Genomic DNA, 15800 nt, shown 5'->3' on the forward strand with positions numbered 1-15800 from the left:
AAGTATTCGGCCCCCTTGAACTTTGCGACCTTTTGCCACATTTCAGGCTTCAAACATAAAGATATGAAACTGTAATTTTTTGTGAAGAATCAACAACAAGTGGGACACAATCATGAAGTGGAACGAAATTTATTGGATATTTCAAACTTTTTTAACAAATAAAAAACTGAAAAATTGGGCGTGCAAAATTATTCAGCCCCCTTAAGTTAATACTTTGTAGCGCCACCTTTTGCTGCGATTACAGCTGTCAGTCGCTTGGGGTATGTCTCTATCAGTTTTGCACATCGAGAGACTGAAATTTTTGCCCATTCCTCCTTGCAAAACAGCTCGAGCTCAGTGAGGTTGGATGGAGAGCATTTGTGAACAGCAGTTTTCAGTTCTTTCCACAGATTCTCGATTGGATTCAGGTCTGGACTTTGACTTGGCCATTCTAACACCTGGATATGTTTATTTGTGAACCATTCCATTGTAGATTTTGCTTTATGTTTTGGATCATTGTCTTGTTGGAAGACAAATCTCCGTCCCAGTCTCAGGTCTTTTGCAGACTCCATCAGGTTTTCTTCCAGAATGGTCCTGTATTTGGCTCCATCCATCTTCCCATCAATTTTAACCATCTTCCCTGTCCCTGCTGAAGAAAAGCAGGCCCAAACCATGATGCTGCCACCACCATGTTTGACAGTGGGGATGGTGTGTTCAGGGTGATGAGCTGTGTTGCTTTTACGCCAAACATAACGTTTTGCATTGTTGCCAAAAAGTTCGATTTTGGTTTCATCTGACCAGAGCACCTTCTTCCACATGTTTGGTGTGTCTCCCAGGTGGCTTGTGGCAAACTGTAAACAACACTTTTTATGGATATCTTTAAGAAATGGCTTTCTTCTTGCCACTCTTCCATAAAGGCCAGATTTGTGCAGTATACGACTGATTGTTGTCCTATGGACAGAGTCTCCCACCTCAGCTGTAGATCTCTGCAGTTCATCCAGAGTGATCATGGGCCTCTTGGCTGCATCTCTGATCAGTCTTCTCCTTGTATGAGCTGAAAGTTTAGAGGGACGGCCAGGTCTTGGTAGATTTGCAGTGGTCTGATACTCCTTCCATTTCAATATTATCGCTTGCACAGTGCTCCTTGGGATGTTTAAAGCTTGGGAAATCTTTTTGTATCCAAATCCGGCTTTAAACTTCTCCACAACAGTATCTCGGACCTGCCTGGTGTGTTCCTTGTTCTTCATGATGCTCTCTGCGCTTTAAACGGACCTCTGAGACTATCACAGTGCAGGTGCATTTATACGGAGACTTGATTACACACAGGTGGATTCTATTTATCATCATTAGTCATTTAGGTCAACATTGGATAATTCAGAGATCCTCACTGAACTTCTGGAGAGAGTTTGCTGCACTGAAAGTAAAGGGGCTGAATAATTTTGCACGCCCAATTTTTCAGTTTTTTATTTGTTAAAAAAGTTTGAAATATCCAATAAATTTCGTTCCACTTCATGATTGTGTCCCACTTGTTGTTGATTCTTCACAAAAAATTACAGTTTCATATCTTTATGTTTGAAGCCTGAAATGTGGCAAAAGGTCGCAAAGTTCAAGGGGGCCGAATACTTTCGCAAGGCACTGTATGTCACACACCAAGTTCCAGTTTCAAAACCAGAGGTTGCTTTATTGTAATCACACAAGAGCGAGGTTACAGTGCTGGAGAGAACTTCAAAATTCTCTAACACAGCAGAGTTCACGCAAACCTTTTTATACATGCATGCAAAACAACATTAGTATACGCCTCACAAACTGTTCGTGCCTTTCTGATTTTAGCTGTTTATCAACTCCAGGCAACTTCTGCGTACCGGCAGCATTGGGTTACAGAAGAAGCAGAAGTAATAAAAATGCCAACGTTCCTACACCCTTGTTTTGCTACAGTATTTTCTTAATCTCATATTAACTGCTAAGCTTACTGTATTTTGTTAGTAATTATACATTGTTAATTCAAACCATCATTAGTAATAAAAAGTAATGAAAGAAAGAAATACACTTCTCAAATTCTCTCTTACACCAGTGATGGAGATGTTGGATGTTTGATCTAATACTCCATGCCTTAAAATAATTAAATATAAAGAAAAGAAAAAAATATTTATACTAATTGTATGTATTGCTTGTGATCACATAAATATTTTTCATGCACTTCTAGTCTGAAAAAAAGAAATGCAGTTCTGATGCATTTCCTGGTATGGTTTTAGTAACAGTAGTAACAGTCAAATCCAAGCCCTAAGCTAAAGAGAGAGAGAACCCAAACATGGATTCCTGGTACATTCAGAACACGTTTATTTTTCGCAGTGCAATTCTCTACACTGCGCTAACCAGGAAGAAAAGGTGCTAAAGAGCCAATACTACTTTTTTTAATGGTACAGTATTCAATCAGGGATGCATCCTTACACTGCACCAGCAATCAACACTGTATCATATCCCTGGTTTGAGTCAGGGACACAGTCTGTTGCCGTGGAAATTACAGCACACTCAAAAAAGGCCTTTTCTGTTTAAATAAATCTCTCATGTCATTTATTCAGTTCCCAAGAGGTAGACATTACAAAGGGTAACACACAAGAAGGCTAGATAAGGATACTGTCAAAAAAAAGTTCTGAAAATGTGTTTATGCTGCAACCCCTGCTGGCAGCTGCAGACCTCGCCAGCGCCAGAACCTGTAGGACTCGAGGGTAGTGAACAGGACCACAACGCGAAGCCCTGCAGGAATGAGCAAGCCTTACTTGTGATGCAAACTGCAAACTGACTGCTAAAGAAAGAACCTACTTTGCTGAGTATAACACTCAGGCTGGTTTGTTTTCTTCTTCCCTGAAATAAGCCTATCAAAATAGTTAAATAACAACTACAACGCAAATGAAATAAAATAGGAAAAAACAAACCAATTAATGTATTATTATTTTTGCTATTTGCCAAATGCCCTTTGCCAGCTTTCCTTTTGATTCAATAGACAGCAATATAAACGAATTAATTACTCAGGTCTTTACGATGCCATCCAACAGCTGCTAAACTTTGTTAGGTCAAGCCTTAACGGTTTAACCACAGTTGTTACCATTGAAAAAATAAATAAATAGCAAAGACAATTATGTTTTGTGTAGTCTCGACTGAGTAAAGGGCTCCAGCAGTGTTGCCAAGTCTCACGAGAAGAAAAAAAAAAGCCCAAAACGAGCCGGGTTTATACAAATTCCGTTTTTTTTTTTTTTTTTTTTTTTTTTTTTTTTTTTTTTTAGTAGTTCTAGTTTTTCTTAGTTGAACTGGTGGGGATAGGACAATTCTAAAATTCTAATGACGTGCATATACATTGGCACCAGTCAATCAAACAACCCATAATTCTAATGACGTGCATATACATTGACACCAGTCAATCACACAACCCATAATTCTAATGACGTGCATATACATTGACACCAGTCAATCACACAACCCGCGACTAAAAATTATTATTATAAGCGGACTTGGCAGCTGTGGTCTCCAGTTACACAGCACCATCTGCCACACCGCGTATTCCAGACGCGCCCCCGTCAACGGAAGTGTTTCCAAGCAAAAAATGAACCCTTGGATCAGAAAGACTGCAATATAAAAGACTGGTCTTTAAAACGTATTTTAATTTAATCTGGAACGCACTCTTTAAAACAGCGTTACGCGTTAGGGTACTGATGAAAGCTATCCATCAATCTACAGGCAACAAGCTTTACAGCAAGTTAGTAAACGAAAAACTGATGGAGCTCAAAATAAATTCAGCTTTCCCACTTACTGTACATTATTTTCTGATGAGCGGTATTTAAACCGAAGTCTACCGGAATAAGTTTCTCTGTTTCTAGCACTAGTGATTGTTTACAGTATCGCATGAGCGAAGGTGTTTGATTGGCCCGGATTGTTTGGATGAAACCAAAGCAACAGGTTTGACAGGCAGGTGTGGCTTCTTGATGTTTCTTGAAAAGCTTCCGGAGTTGGTTTCTTCTTAACGCGTGAGGAGAGAAATATCATATTTTACTTTTTATTTTCTTCTTAGCAGGGCTACGTTTTGTGTCCGCCCCACGTAGAAACCTGAAATGGATTTGCAGATTAAAGGCATAACAGCAACTCCGAGAGGAGGAGGCCAGACCCATCTGGAAGCAGGAAAAAACTCTGCGCAGGTACAGTAAAAACAAAACAAAAAATACCAAAACAAGCAAAAAAAACAACAACATTTTTTTCATTATATTTTAAAGACAATGTTTTATATATGAGTTGTCTGAACTCTTATATAACCACTGCTAGCTAAAATAGTTTGGCTGGGAACACACTGGGCATCGACAGTAACCCATAATTTCAACTGTAGATATACACATTTATTTACTATCTTGTACAAATAAATATATTTTTGACTTACCAAAGATAAAAGCCAAGAAAGAAAATGGTAACCCTAAAAAGACTGTATGGTTGGCAAATCCAGTCTTATCCCAGCACTATATTGAGTGAACTTGAGTCTACAGACTAGACTCTCTTCATCTACCCCTTCTACTAAGCACTGAACTTGCCTCACTTAAGCATGTTACTGGACGCTGTCCTTGCACTATTGCACTACGATCATGTCATCGTAGATACAAATTGTCTTAATCATAAGTTGTTATGTCTTATTGTATTGTAGCAGTATTTGAACTTACTGTAAACTACACTGTCTTTAAATGTTATTTTTGCCCTGTAACACTTGTAAGTCGTCTTAGATAAAGGCGTCTGCCAAATAAACTAATAACTCCAAAGAGAAGTTGAAAACACCAACATATATATATATATATATATATATATATATATATATATATATATATATATATAATTTTTTTTTTTTTTAATTACACATTTAAACAGAATCTTTGGAATCTGAGAAATTTCACAAGAATAAAATCTGTATAAAATATGTTAAGTATAATAAGGAAGTAAATCTGTAAATGGGCTGTACTGTTTTTGCAGGGATGGAGAGCCAATTCAAGAGCCACACGAGGCCCTCGTCCTAATGAGTAAGCCAATTTCACAATTTTTTAATGCTTGCTCTTATACAGGTTGCTAAACAGAAACTTTAACAATTTCCCTCCTTAAAAGCTGTTAAAACAAGTTGAGATCCCCCACATACCCTAAACAGCTGTTTACAAACTGAAATATTTTAGTTACTTGTATAACACTGTTATAGTTTATGTTATAACAAATAGTTAATGTTTATATAACCCTCCCCCCCCCCCACACACACACATATTTTATCTACTTTTGTTAAGACTATTTCCCCTGTTTTACAGGGTGCCTGAATTGAACTGAGAATCTAGAGGATTCGGAGGATGAGGTAAGCTAGGCTAAATAAACGACCTCATGTTGACCTGGTAGGCTGGGGGACTCAATAGATTGACAATGGTCCATGTTTGTTACCAGGCTCCTTGTGAAGTGTCTCATATCTGGCAGTATTAGTTTGAATTCAGGCAATCAAACAAGCAATTGGTTTTCAATTAGCAGTTAGTAACTTAATTAACGTTTTTACTATTCTGATGTTTTGCTACCCCTTTCCCTTTTCCCCCTGTGTCAAATGCTTATCAAATATAGCTCTTTAGTATTGTAATGCATTTTATACTGGACGGTAAGTTGTAAGGCCACTAAATTATACATTAACTGACATGTGAACAGTGTAGGCCTAATACATTTTGCATGTACTGTACATGATAACAGTTTGGTCAGGATGAGCCTCTTGTATCTCTTTCATTTGATAGAAGAGAATTGTGTGTGCCCTAGCAATCAATTGGCGTGCTCTTAGAGTATATCTTTTTTTTAATAATTTCTTTCATAGACATGAAATAATATAACTTTGTAAACACTCCTGTGATTCTTATATACCTGCCAGCAAAGGGTACCTTTGCTTAGCACCTCCAGACTCCAGCTCCACGGTAAGCTGGGGAACTCCATATGCGCTGCACCACCACAGCCAGCAGGTGAGTGCATTGAGGACAACTCTGCTAGGAGCGCAGCACCTTACTGTTGGGTTATCTTGTTTTAATACACACTGTTATAAAGTTGGGATAGGATCTTTTAATGAGAAATTAATTGTAAAAAAAAAAAAAATCATATAGACAGTTTTTCAGGAAATGGTCATGCAAGGAACTTGCCCTATTTGGCAGATTGGTTAAATTGTAACACTTTTTTTGTCTTTTTTTAACAGAAACCTTTCCATAAAAATACTGAAGCCAATAAAAAGGTATGTTTACAACATATATTAATACTGTTTTTACAGTAGACTGCAATATTCACTTGATCAGTTGATTCATGTTGGTTCAGAAAAGTTTTTACTGACAAATTCATACATGGATGCTGCATTCAAAACTGAAAATAGTTTTTTTTTTTTTTTTGCCTTTACACGCTAATGACTGAGAAAGCCCTGGCCATCTCTATTAACATTTGAAAGGGCAAATAAAATTTGTGTGTACAATATTCCGTGCAATTTTGACAATTTATTTTCAACATTTACAGTACTCAATATATAAACTGCAGTAGCATATAGTTTACACTGTTGATGGTTCCTTTTTTTTTTTTTAAATGTAACAAAAATTTGATAATTAGCCTTTATCTTGCACAGAAATTGGCATGGGGGTTGAATGGAATGACTGTGTACGGAACCGTTTCTCTAGAAATCTCTAAGAAGACTGATTACATCATTGTTCTGAGGTTAATTGCACTAGCCCTGAAGTAATTCTGTAATGTGATTTATAGTTTTTAGTGACATGCTTTAGTCACTTTAAAATGTGAAGGCAAGAGGATTGTGTTGCTTGCATCATTATTCTGCTGTGACTTTGCCTGCACAACCCTTTCAGCTTCCCTGATACAAAGTCTAAAACCCCTTTCACACTGGCATGCTGGGTCGACCTGGGTGCCCCAGAAACAGTTTGTTATGGACGATTTCATCCAGACATCTCTGGATTGAACCGTCGGCCCAAATGTTGATTATAGCAAATGTTTCTTCATCCCTGCTGGAATCTGGCTCATGGTGTGTCTCAATCAACAAAAATCTGGCTGTTTGTTATTTCGCCGGCTTACGAAAGACCATCATGCATTTTGTCTCGTTCGACCCGGGTCAAAGCGTGTCGACCCGGGTACGACCCAGGTACATGGTTTCACACTACGCGGGATTGTGACCCGGGTAGCCAGAACCCGGGTAGGAGTGCCAGTGTGAAAGGGGCTTTAGGAGAATACTTGCTGATTAGGTGCAGATATCAGAGTATAATGTCTAAATCACTTAACTTAAAGCACAGAGTATTTTTTTTAAAGGAGATAGTTAAATGCAAATTCTAATTGTGTGCAGTTCTGGTAGTTCTTGATTAGATTTTTAAAAATTATTTTAAGCCGTTTCCGTGGGAAGAGAAGACCGTCCCTGGGAATTTGCCAGCACCTTCAGAGAGATACAAGTAGAAATATAAACAGTATGAGTCTGATTTAAAGGAGACTTACAGGCAGCATTCTCAGAATGTGAAGGAGAAGAGTAAAACGGGCACACAGCTAGAGCACTCCCCAAGGAATGAAGCACACACACAGGTAAATAGGTTTGGACCCGTAATCACTGAAAATGATTGGCAAGTTATTCACCCCCAGCTAGAATCACATGTTCAAAAAGAGCACACAAAGGTAGTGTTTGATTTACATGAGACAGGGTGGTATTCTAGAGACCTTTGTAATAAAAAAAAGAAATAAGATGGAGCATATTTATTACTATTACAATAATAAAGCAAATGTGAAGGGATTAAATGCACTCGATATTTAAATTATCTACAAGATTTTTCAAAGGTTATGTGCTTGATCAATAAATACATAAAATAAATATAACTTTTTTGGATTCACAGGCTGTTGAAGATGATCTGACAGCTCTTGATGAGAAAGCTCTTCAGCAGCAGTGTTACACAAGCAAACCGTACAGCGCACAGCACAGTATGAGAAAGCTAGCAGCAGTAAGTGTCATTTACTTACTGACTTCCTATCCTGTATTTTTAAATTGGCAGGCTTTGTTTATATTATGCAGCATAAGATTTAATGAGCTGTAGCACATCATATCCACCAGATGGCATATATTACAAGGACAAAAAGGATGCTAAGATTACAAACAAGTTCATGGGAAATCAATTAACTTTGTTATGTGTACTTACATCAAAGGTTGCAGCTATTCCAACTATTGCTCTAAATTCAAATGCTCATTAGTGGGATAATATTGTTGCACTTTATACATATTCATTTAGTGATTCTGTCATTTTTATACCTGCCAGCAACATAAAGTGTGCCACATGAAGTGTGCAATGCTTATTTGAAAATGTTTATAGGAAGACTTTGCAATAGAGAGGAGAAAGCAAGCCGTGGTGGAGCAGGTGATGGCGGACCAACTGTCCAGGTAAGCTCTTTCAATATTAAATAGACAGGTACAATTTTAATATGTGATGTACTATTAGGAAATTATGTAATACTCAACCACCTCCATGCTAAAATATTGTAAATAGTATCAAACTACTCAGAATATATCAAATTCAGTATATTTATTTAATACATGTATCGATATACAGTGTACTTTGGTGATGTAACATCTTGTTTACAAGCAATTCACAAAAGTGCATGAGTCTGATCAATAAGTTGTATGCTTACAGTTGTTCTTTTCCCTTGTAGGGCTGTCATAAGTGATCCTGAACAAAATGGGACCATCAGAGAACAGAATTCTCTCCCAGGGCTTGGATCAGCACCTTTACGCTTTAAGAACAGGACACTACATGACACAAAGTAGGCACACATACTCGGGGAATTCATTTTGATTGAGGCTGGGTACAGTTAACATAGTTTATACAGTAAAAAAAAACTACAGCAACAATCTTGATCCTGTTTGGCAGTGTCCTGCATTCTTTGAAAACTAATAGTGATTTATGTCTGTTTTAGAGTGAAGACCAGTTCAGCATTAACAGAAAATTTGTCTAACAAATTGCGCTTTGATGCTAGAATCTTATCAAGGTATGTTAACGGAGTACTTTCCCATTTCTTGGAAAGCAATTGGGACTAAAATGTAATACTAAGAAGATGCATGTGTAGGAAAGTAATCGCTTTATAACACTGAAATATATATTGTTGATTGTAGAAATGGACGTGATGCTTGCAGAGAGCTGATCGGATTCTTCTTTGGCTTTGATAAATCTCTAACAGTCTGTGAATATCGTCATTTTGGAAAAAATAGGTGAGACGGCAGCTGTTTGTCGATTTCTCTAAACTGGCAATTGAACAGCAATTGTCAAATATTACTTTAATTTGTAATTGTGTGTGTATCTATCTCCTGTCTATCTGTCTATCTATCTAGATGTAGCTATCATCTCCTTGTTTACACAGATCAAATGCACTTCCATTTATTCAGAAGGGTGCTTACAGTCATCAGCATGGAAGGAGAAAAGGAATGCAATACCAAATTCGAGATTTCTATGTTGTAAGTACCGCATTATTAACTAGTTGGTAACATACCAAGAAAATGTTTTCTTGTGGGAAGCTTTGATATTTTATGGTGTTAGCAATAAATTGTTCTACAATATGTTCTGCAGTAATGTGTTACAGTTCCTGTTCATTCATATTATACTTTTTGACATTGTGTTCACATGTTCACACTGTTTATATAAATGTAAACGGGGCCAACATAACTTTCGCCACATCTGGACAAAATCTACCGGAAAGTATTAGACAGAAGACGTCCTTCACCATTCGGATTACTAATGTGGGTGAAGTTCCCAAAAGTATGCTGCTGTAAGTTGAATATTTGCTTCCTCTTTTTTATCTTATTTGTCTTTAACGTATTTAGATTGCAGTATTACTTTGGAATTATAAACTTGGACAATACACACGATCTTGCTTAAAGAGTAAGTAGCAGAGTTCCGAAAAATATTGCGTTATACATCCCCACGTATTGCTACAACTGTTTAAGTAATGTACCTGGAATTTTTCTTAATTTTCCCAACAACTATTTACACTTATAACTTTAAAGTCTGTTTTTCAAATCTTTTTTCAAAATGGGCACTGGCATTTGAGATCTGTCCTCCAAATCACTGCAGGAAGAGAGATTAAAAAAAACAAAAAAATAAATAACAAGTACTCTGGTTTTTCAGTTCTGTACCACATCATGGATCGTTATTGCTGTGTTTACCTGTTTGACAATATGGTCAGTAATCCTTACACTATCAGTGCACGGGAGCGGCCATTTTGAAAAGAGCTTTGAAACAGACTTTAAAGTTATAGTGTAAAAAGTTGTCAGGGTATTAACAATGAAAAGAAAAATTAAAGGTACATTATTTAACAATCTGGACCATGATAAATCTAAGCTGATTTAGTTCAGATAAAGATTTACACTCATGGGGGCCTGGAACTCTCCAAGGAAGTAATCTCTTTAAAACCTACAGACTTGGGTGAGATTTATTACAAAAATGTCTTCAAGACCATTCAAGGTAATCCTTAAATCTGCAGGCTGAGATACATGTCCTGGTATAATGTATTGCTTTGTTTGAAACCTTTGTTTCACAGTGTACAGTAGACTGCTTTTTCACTCATTTATTTATTTCTGTCCCTCTAGGAAAGTTGAAGGAAAGGCTAAGTAAGAGAGGAGTTCGTACACTGACAGGATTAGGAAAGTACTTCCGAAATAAAGACACGTCTGGCGATGGTGTTTTACAGAAGACAGAGCTCAGACAAGCTCTGAAAGAATTTCATTTGGACCTGCCTGATAAGGTACACAGAAAAATAAGTGATCTGAAATGACAGCCATTATAGAATAGACAGACGTGTATCCATTAACTTCTAATCATTTTACATTTTATTAAATATTGGTTCAATCTATGTGATTAGTAAATCTATAAATGTGTTCTGAATTTTAAGTCTTGGAAGGATGCACTGTACAGTACACTGTAAAGCTGTTGTTTTATTCATTTTGCTAGGACTTTGAATCTCTTGGCTGATACTGGATCAGAACTGTGATGGACAAGTAGATTATGGGGAGTTCAAATGGGCAGTAATTGGAGAAATGAGTGAATATCACAAGTCTTTTGTTAGAAAAGTAAGTGTTTTTTAATAAAACTAATTAACTTGCTTTTACATTTTATCCATAGCTTTAAACCTTCACCATAACTCCATAGAGAAGACATAGCCTAAATGTATTACTGTATTTGAGGTACCACTTTTACATTTCTGTTTCAACCTCTTTGTTAACCTAGTACAAAGCCAAAGGCAGGTTTTTGATCTTTCTTCAAACCTCTCCTAATTTGGTGTTGTCTATTTTCCAAGCCTATATGAAACTTGACCCAAACAAGACTGGCAACATTGCTGTGATTGACATCAAAAAGTTCTACTGTGCCAAGGGACACCCAAAAGTGTTATCTGGTAAGATTCAAACCCAAAAGAAAACATTCTGTAAAATGTGTTTACCAGGTTTACTTATGTACAGTTGCAATTAAGCAAGACAGTATTCCCGCTTTTGACAGATGGGCAGCAACGTTGATCCATCTATGTATATGTAGAAGAAAAGAAAAGCCCAGCATTGCCCAAATAATTTATCTTGTCATTATGCAGCTGCACCCTCTATATGGAACTCCACTCATAACAGCAGAGTGGGACATTTCTAGATGAAATATGTGAAGCTACAATAGAATTAGGAATTTGTTTTGGAGTGTCTCACAAAATGAGTGTAAAAAAATTTATGATCAATTTATCTCAATACAGGTAAAGCCACAGAGGGCAGCAGTGTGGAGTAGTGGTTAGGGCTCTGGACTCTTGACCGGAGGGTTGTGGGTTCAATCCCCAGTGGGGGACACTGCTGCTGTACCCTTGAGCAAGGTACTTTACCTAGATTGCTCCAGTAAAAACCCAACTGTATAAATGGGTAATTGTATGTAAAATAATGTGATATCTGTATAATGTGAAATAATGTATAATGTGATATCTTGTAACAATTGTAAGTCACCCTGGATAAGGGCGTCTGCTAAGAAATAAATAATAATAATAATAACAACTCAGAGCTGCTTTTGTGGAATCCTGCAGAGATCCCAGTTTCGTTTCATACACTGAATTTGAAGATTATTATGAAGGACTGAGTATTGGAATAACTGAGGACGAAGATTTTGCTAATGTCCTAAAAAATTCCTGGGGAATATATATATATAAAAAAACTGGATAGAGGCTGGAAAAAACTATTGTGAGCGTTACTGTGAACATGAGTATTGATGCCTTCATTTATTGAAGGCTTTTGTTTGATTGTCAATTTTTTTAAAACAACTTTACAGATAGAAATAGGTGAATTTAAGAAAAAAGCATATACTTTTAGGGGAAAAAATCTGTACTTTGCTGTATGATTGTTTTAAAGGAATAGTTATGCATCATTAATAAGGTGATATAAATTTAAATTAGTGCAAAATTTGTACTTGTAATGTTTTTTTTTAATTTTTTTTTTTTTACCTTATGTTGAAAATCACTTCAAAACTATTATTAATATTTGGCCTTTTAAAGTGTTTAAATTACATGCCAATGGGCTTAAATGGACTTCTTAACTATTTTAATATTTAATAGAAAATAATGTCTCATGCAGCCCTGGTAATTAATCTATATGTAGGTAAATGAAAAGGTTATTAGGAATGTTAAATGTAGCAATATCTTACATTATAGTTACAGCACTTATGGCAACGGTACATTGGTATTTCACTTAAAGAATAAGCAATGTGGAACTGGTACTTAGTCAATTTGTTTACTACATATTTTTAACCCCTTTAAATATTCTCACATGCTATTGCTGTTTTTTGTGTACAGGGAGGCACTATTTTGAATAAATGTACATTTTTGTAGTTAACCTGTGTCTGAAGTGTAAAGTGCCTGCAGTGGTCCGCATAACCAGAATCATGCTATACATTGCTGGTCTTGTCACAAATAGTCCTTTGAAACACCCTGTTGTGCTGAATCCATGCTTTTATTTCATCTTAAATATTCTCTCTCCTCCCACATGAACATGTTATTTTCAATTACAATGTAAAAACAACTTTTACAGACCAGACATAATGGGGGACAACGAGAGGGTTAGTGTTAATGTATTTGGTTTATTACAATAACCCTTTTCGGAACAAAAGGACATTTATACTGTACACTAGGGGAGGCTGTTTGGCCTGTCAGTGTCTAACTTGTACCTAGTAGTTGACAAATCTGGTCTTAAAGGATCCCAATAATTCAGCATCAGCAATATTCCTTACCCTTGCGATTCTGTGTATAAGAAGTGACTCCTACCCTCTGTCTCCACTTAATTTCCAAGTGTGTCTTCTGGTCCTGGTTTTTGTGACACACTGAAAATACAGCTTAGATTTACTTTGCCTATTACTTGAGATTTTAAAGACTTCAGTTAAGTCCACCCTATTCTAGGCTAAATGGATTTAGTTCTCTCTACCTATTTTCATAGCTCAGTCATTTAAACTCTGGGATTAGTCTGGTTGGTTTTTTTCTTTAGGATTATATGCATCATAAACTCTTCTGTTTAGGCCTCTGATTGGATTGTGTGTGCATCCAATCACAATCCAAGCAGTTTCCAGGTGCACATGCTAGTGTATGTGTATGTAAGTAACAACACATGAGAAGACGTGGCTTGTTACTAATGCATCCCATGCCTTGGGTGTGTTCTAAAGCACTGCATGACTTTGGAATGTCAGCAGCCATTCAAAGTGCAGAAAAAGGAACATAAACATATCCAGCTATAGCTAAATGTTTTGCATCACCTTATAGTATTAAAACATTAAAATTTGAATTACATACCGCTTTGTAGTTTTCCATATACTTAATGAAAAACAGACAAATTGAAAGATGTGACATTTTGAAATCTAACATGAAACACTGTACTACTATTATGGTTTCCGATAGACTTTTGCGATATCATTTTGTAGTTTCTTTGTTACATGATGTTAACTAAAAGATCAAAATGATGTCTCAGTCCTAGAATTGTAGGTGATGTAAAACTTTTGTCCATAGCTGTATATAGGTTTGAAAGGAAGTATAACTGCAGTGTACACAAATGTCTTTTTTTTTTTTTTGCACAAAAGGTTTAAACGATTTAAAAACAAACAAACTATATATATAGATATATAGATATATAGATATTTCAGGATGTGTCATACAAAAGCCCTTCTTCAGCCGTGTAAAAAGAAAAGTAAACACTGCAGAAACAAAATTATATATATATATATATATATATATATATATATATATTAGTGCTGGGACGAACACTGGATTTTCATGTTCAGATATTGGCTCATTTAAATATTTGTTTGGATATTCGTTTGTTTTTCAAAAAGTAATCAAGCCATTATATTGCTCTGAAAGGCAGAGACAGCATAGCAGCAGGAGCAGGGGCCGTGGCCGTGGCCCCTGCGTGTGTACCTTTATTTTACACCAAGACGTTTTAATATTGTAGCGTTTCACGCTAGAAGAGAAGGAGACAACACGTTGCTTTCAGGTCCAAAGCTTTATTCAGACACCAACTCTAAGCACCCTGTAGAGTACACTGCTCTAGCTGCTTCACTGTCTCCACTTATGCTAATCAGGTGCTGGAGTGAACAGCTATCCCATTGGTCCCCAGGACCAATGGGCACACACAACTAACAGCCAATGACAGGGACCAGGGCGCACCATGCGTGCAGGACAGCTTGCACTGACACAGGGACAGAGCGAACCCGTAACGATAGGTTGCGGATGCAACCCCGGTTCCCTGAAAGAGAAAATAACCATCAAGGTATGGGATATTGCCGTCAGGCAGTAGGGATTGGCTGAGCTGTATAGCAAAGCTGCCGATAGGCCTCCGCGTGAGCTGCCGTGTAAGCCCGCCCCCCTGGGAGCTTACAATGCACCGCGCGTGGAGACTCACTTCCTCTTTTGCTTCAGGCCGTGAAGGCTTCCGAAGCGACCTCGCAGCTTGATGGTTATTTTCTCTTTCAGGGAACCAGGGTTGCATCCGCAACCTATCGTTCCCTTTCAAGTCGAAAATAACCATCAAGGTATGGGAACAGTGTACCCAAGCCGTCACGAGGGAGGATTCTTGGCAGTAGGACAGACTTACGTCATAACGCAACTGCGTAGGCAGTACATCTATGCCTATGCGGAGCTGCGCCTCAGCGTCTTTGCTCGCAATGACACCTGTCCTAAGGTGGAATAGTCAACACCATCTATCAACCACTCTATATGTCCGCATCCTGAGGCGTCATAGAGTGTAGCACAGATGCTCGAAACAGTGGAGCAGAGGAATCCAGCACGTTCAACTGGTAAAACCTCATGAAAGTATGCGGTGTAGCCCAACTGGCTGCTGCGCAAATGTCAGACACCGGCACCCCTCTAAAGAGGGCCCAGGATGTCGCCATACCCCTAGTGGAATGCGCCTACAACTGCCCTGGTGGCGGATGGCCTGCAGATTCATAAGCTAATTTAATAGCATCCACTATCCAATGGGAAAGGTGTTGTTTAGACAACTGCTGACCCAAAGTCCTAGAACCATGGCATATGAACAATTGTTCCGTTTGCCTCACAGTCGTTGTACGGTCAATATAACACCTCAATGCCTGCACGGGGCAGAGCATGTGTAACCATTCCTCCTCTGGGGAAGAAAAAGGAGGAGGATGGAACGCCATCAACTCGACTGATTGGTTCATATGAAACGGGGATATGACCTTGGGTAAAAAGGCCGGGTTAGGGCGCATGGAGACCTTAGAACCGTCTCCTGCGAAACGAGTACATGACGA

General features: G+C 37.7%; 1 protein-coding gene across 1 annotated transcript; it reads left to right on the top strand.

Moving 5' to 3' along the window:
• Positions 1-5869: 5869 nt before the first annotated feature.
• LOC117416063 (calcyphosin-2-like) lies at positions 5870-12914 on the top strand. Its single transcript, XM_059027627.1, has 11 exons — positions 5870-5981; positions 6209-6244; positions 7881-7985; positions 8352-8419; positions 8689-8799; positions 8953-9024; positions 9149-9244; positions 9394-10773; positions 10980-11098; positions 11326-11421; positions 11761-12914. The coding sequence occupies exons 3-8, from the start codon at positions 7968-7970 to the stop codon at positions 9515-9517; spliced, it is 489 nt and encodes a 162-aa protein (XP_058883610.1). The 5' UTR covers positions 5870-5981; positions 6209-6244; positions 7881-7967; the 3' UTR covers positions 9518-10773; positions 10980-11098; positions 11326-11421; positions 11761-12914.
• The last annotated feature ends 2886 nt before the right edge of the window (positions 12915-15800 follow it).

The sequence above is a fragment of the Acipenser ruthenus genome, chromosome 7, assembly GCF_902713425.1.
Source record: "Acipenser ruthenus chromosome 7, fAciRut3.2 maternal haplotype, whole genome shotgun sequence".
Classification (NCBI taxonomy): domain Eukaryota; kingdom Metazoa; phylum Chordata; class Actinopteri; order Acipenseriformes; family Acipenseridae; genus Acipenser; species Acipenser ruthenus.

Coding starts and splice junctions, on each gene's coding strand:
- LOC117416063 (XM_059027627.1), top strand. Junction 8,800..8,952: donor AGGACACTACATGACACAAA/GTAGGCACACAT, acceptor TGTCTGTTTTAG/AGTGAAGACCAGTTCAGCAT. Junction 9,025..9,148: donor GATGCTAGAATCTTATCAAG/GTATGTTAACGG, acceptor TGTTGATTGTAG/AAATGGACGTGATGCTTGCA.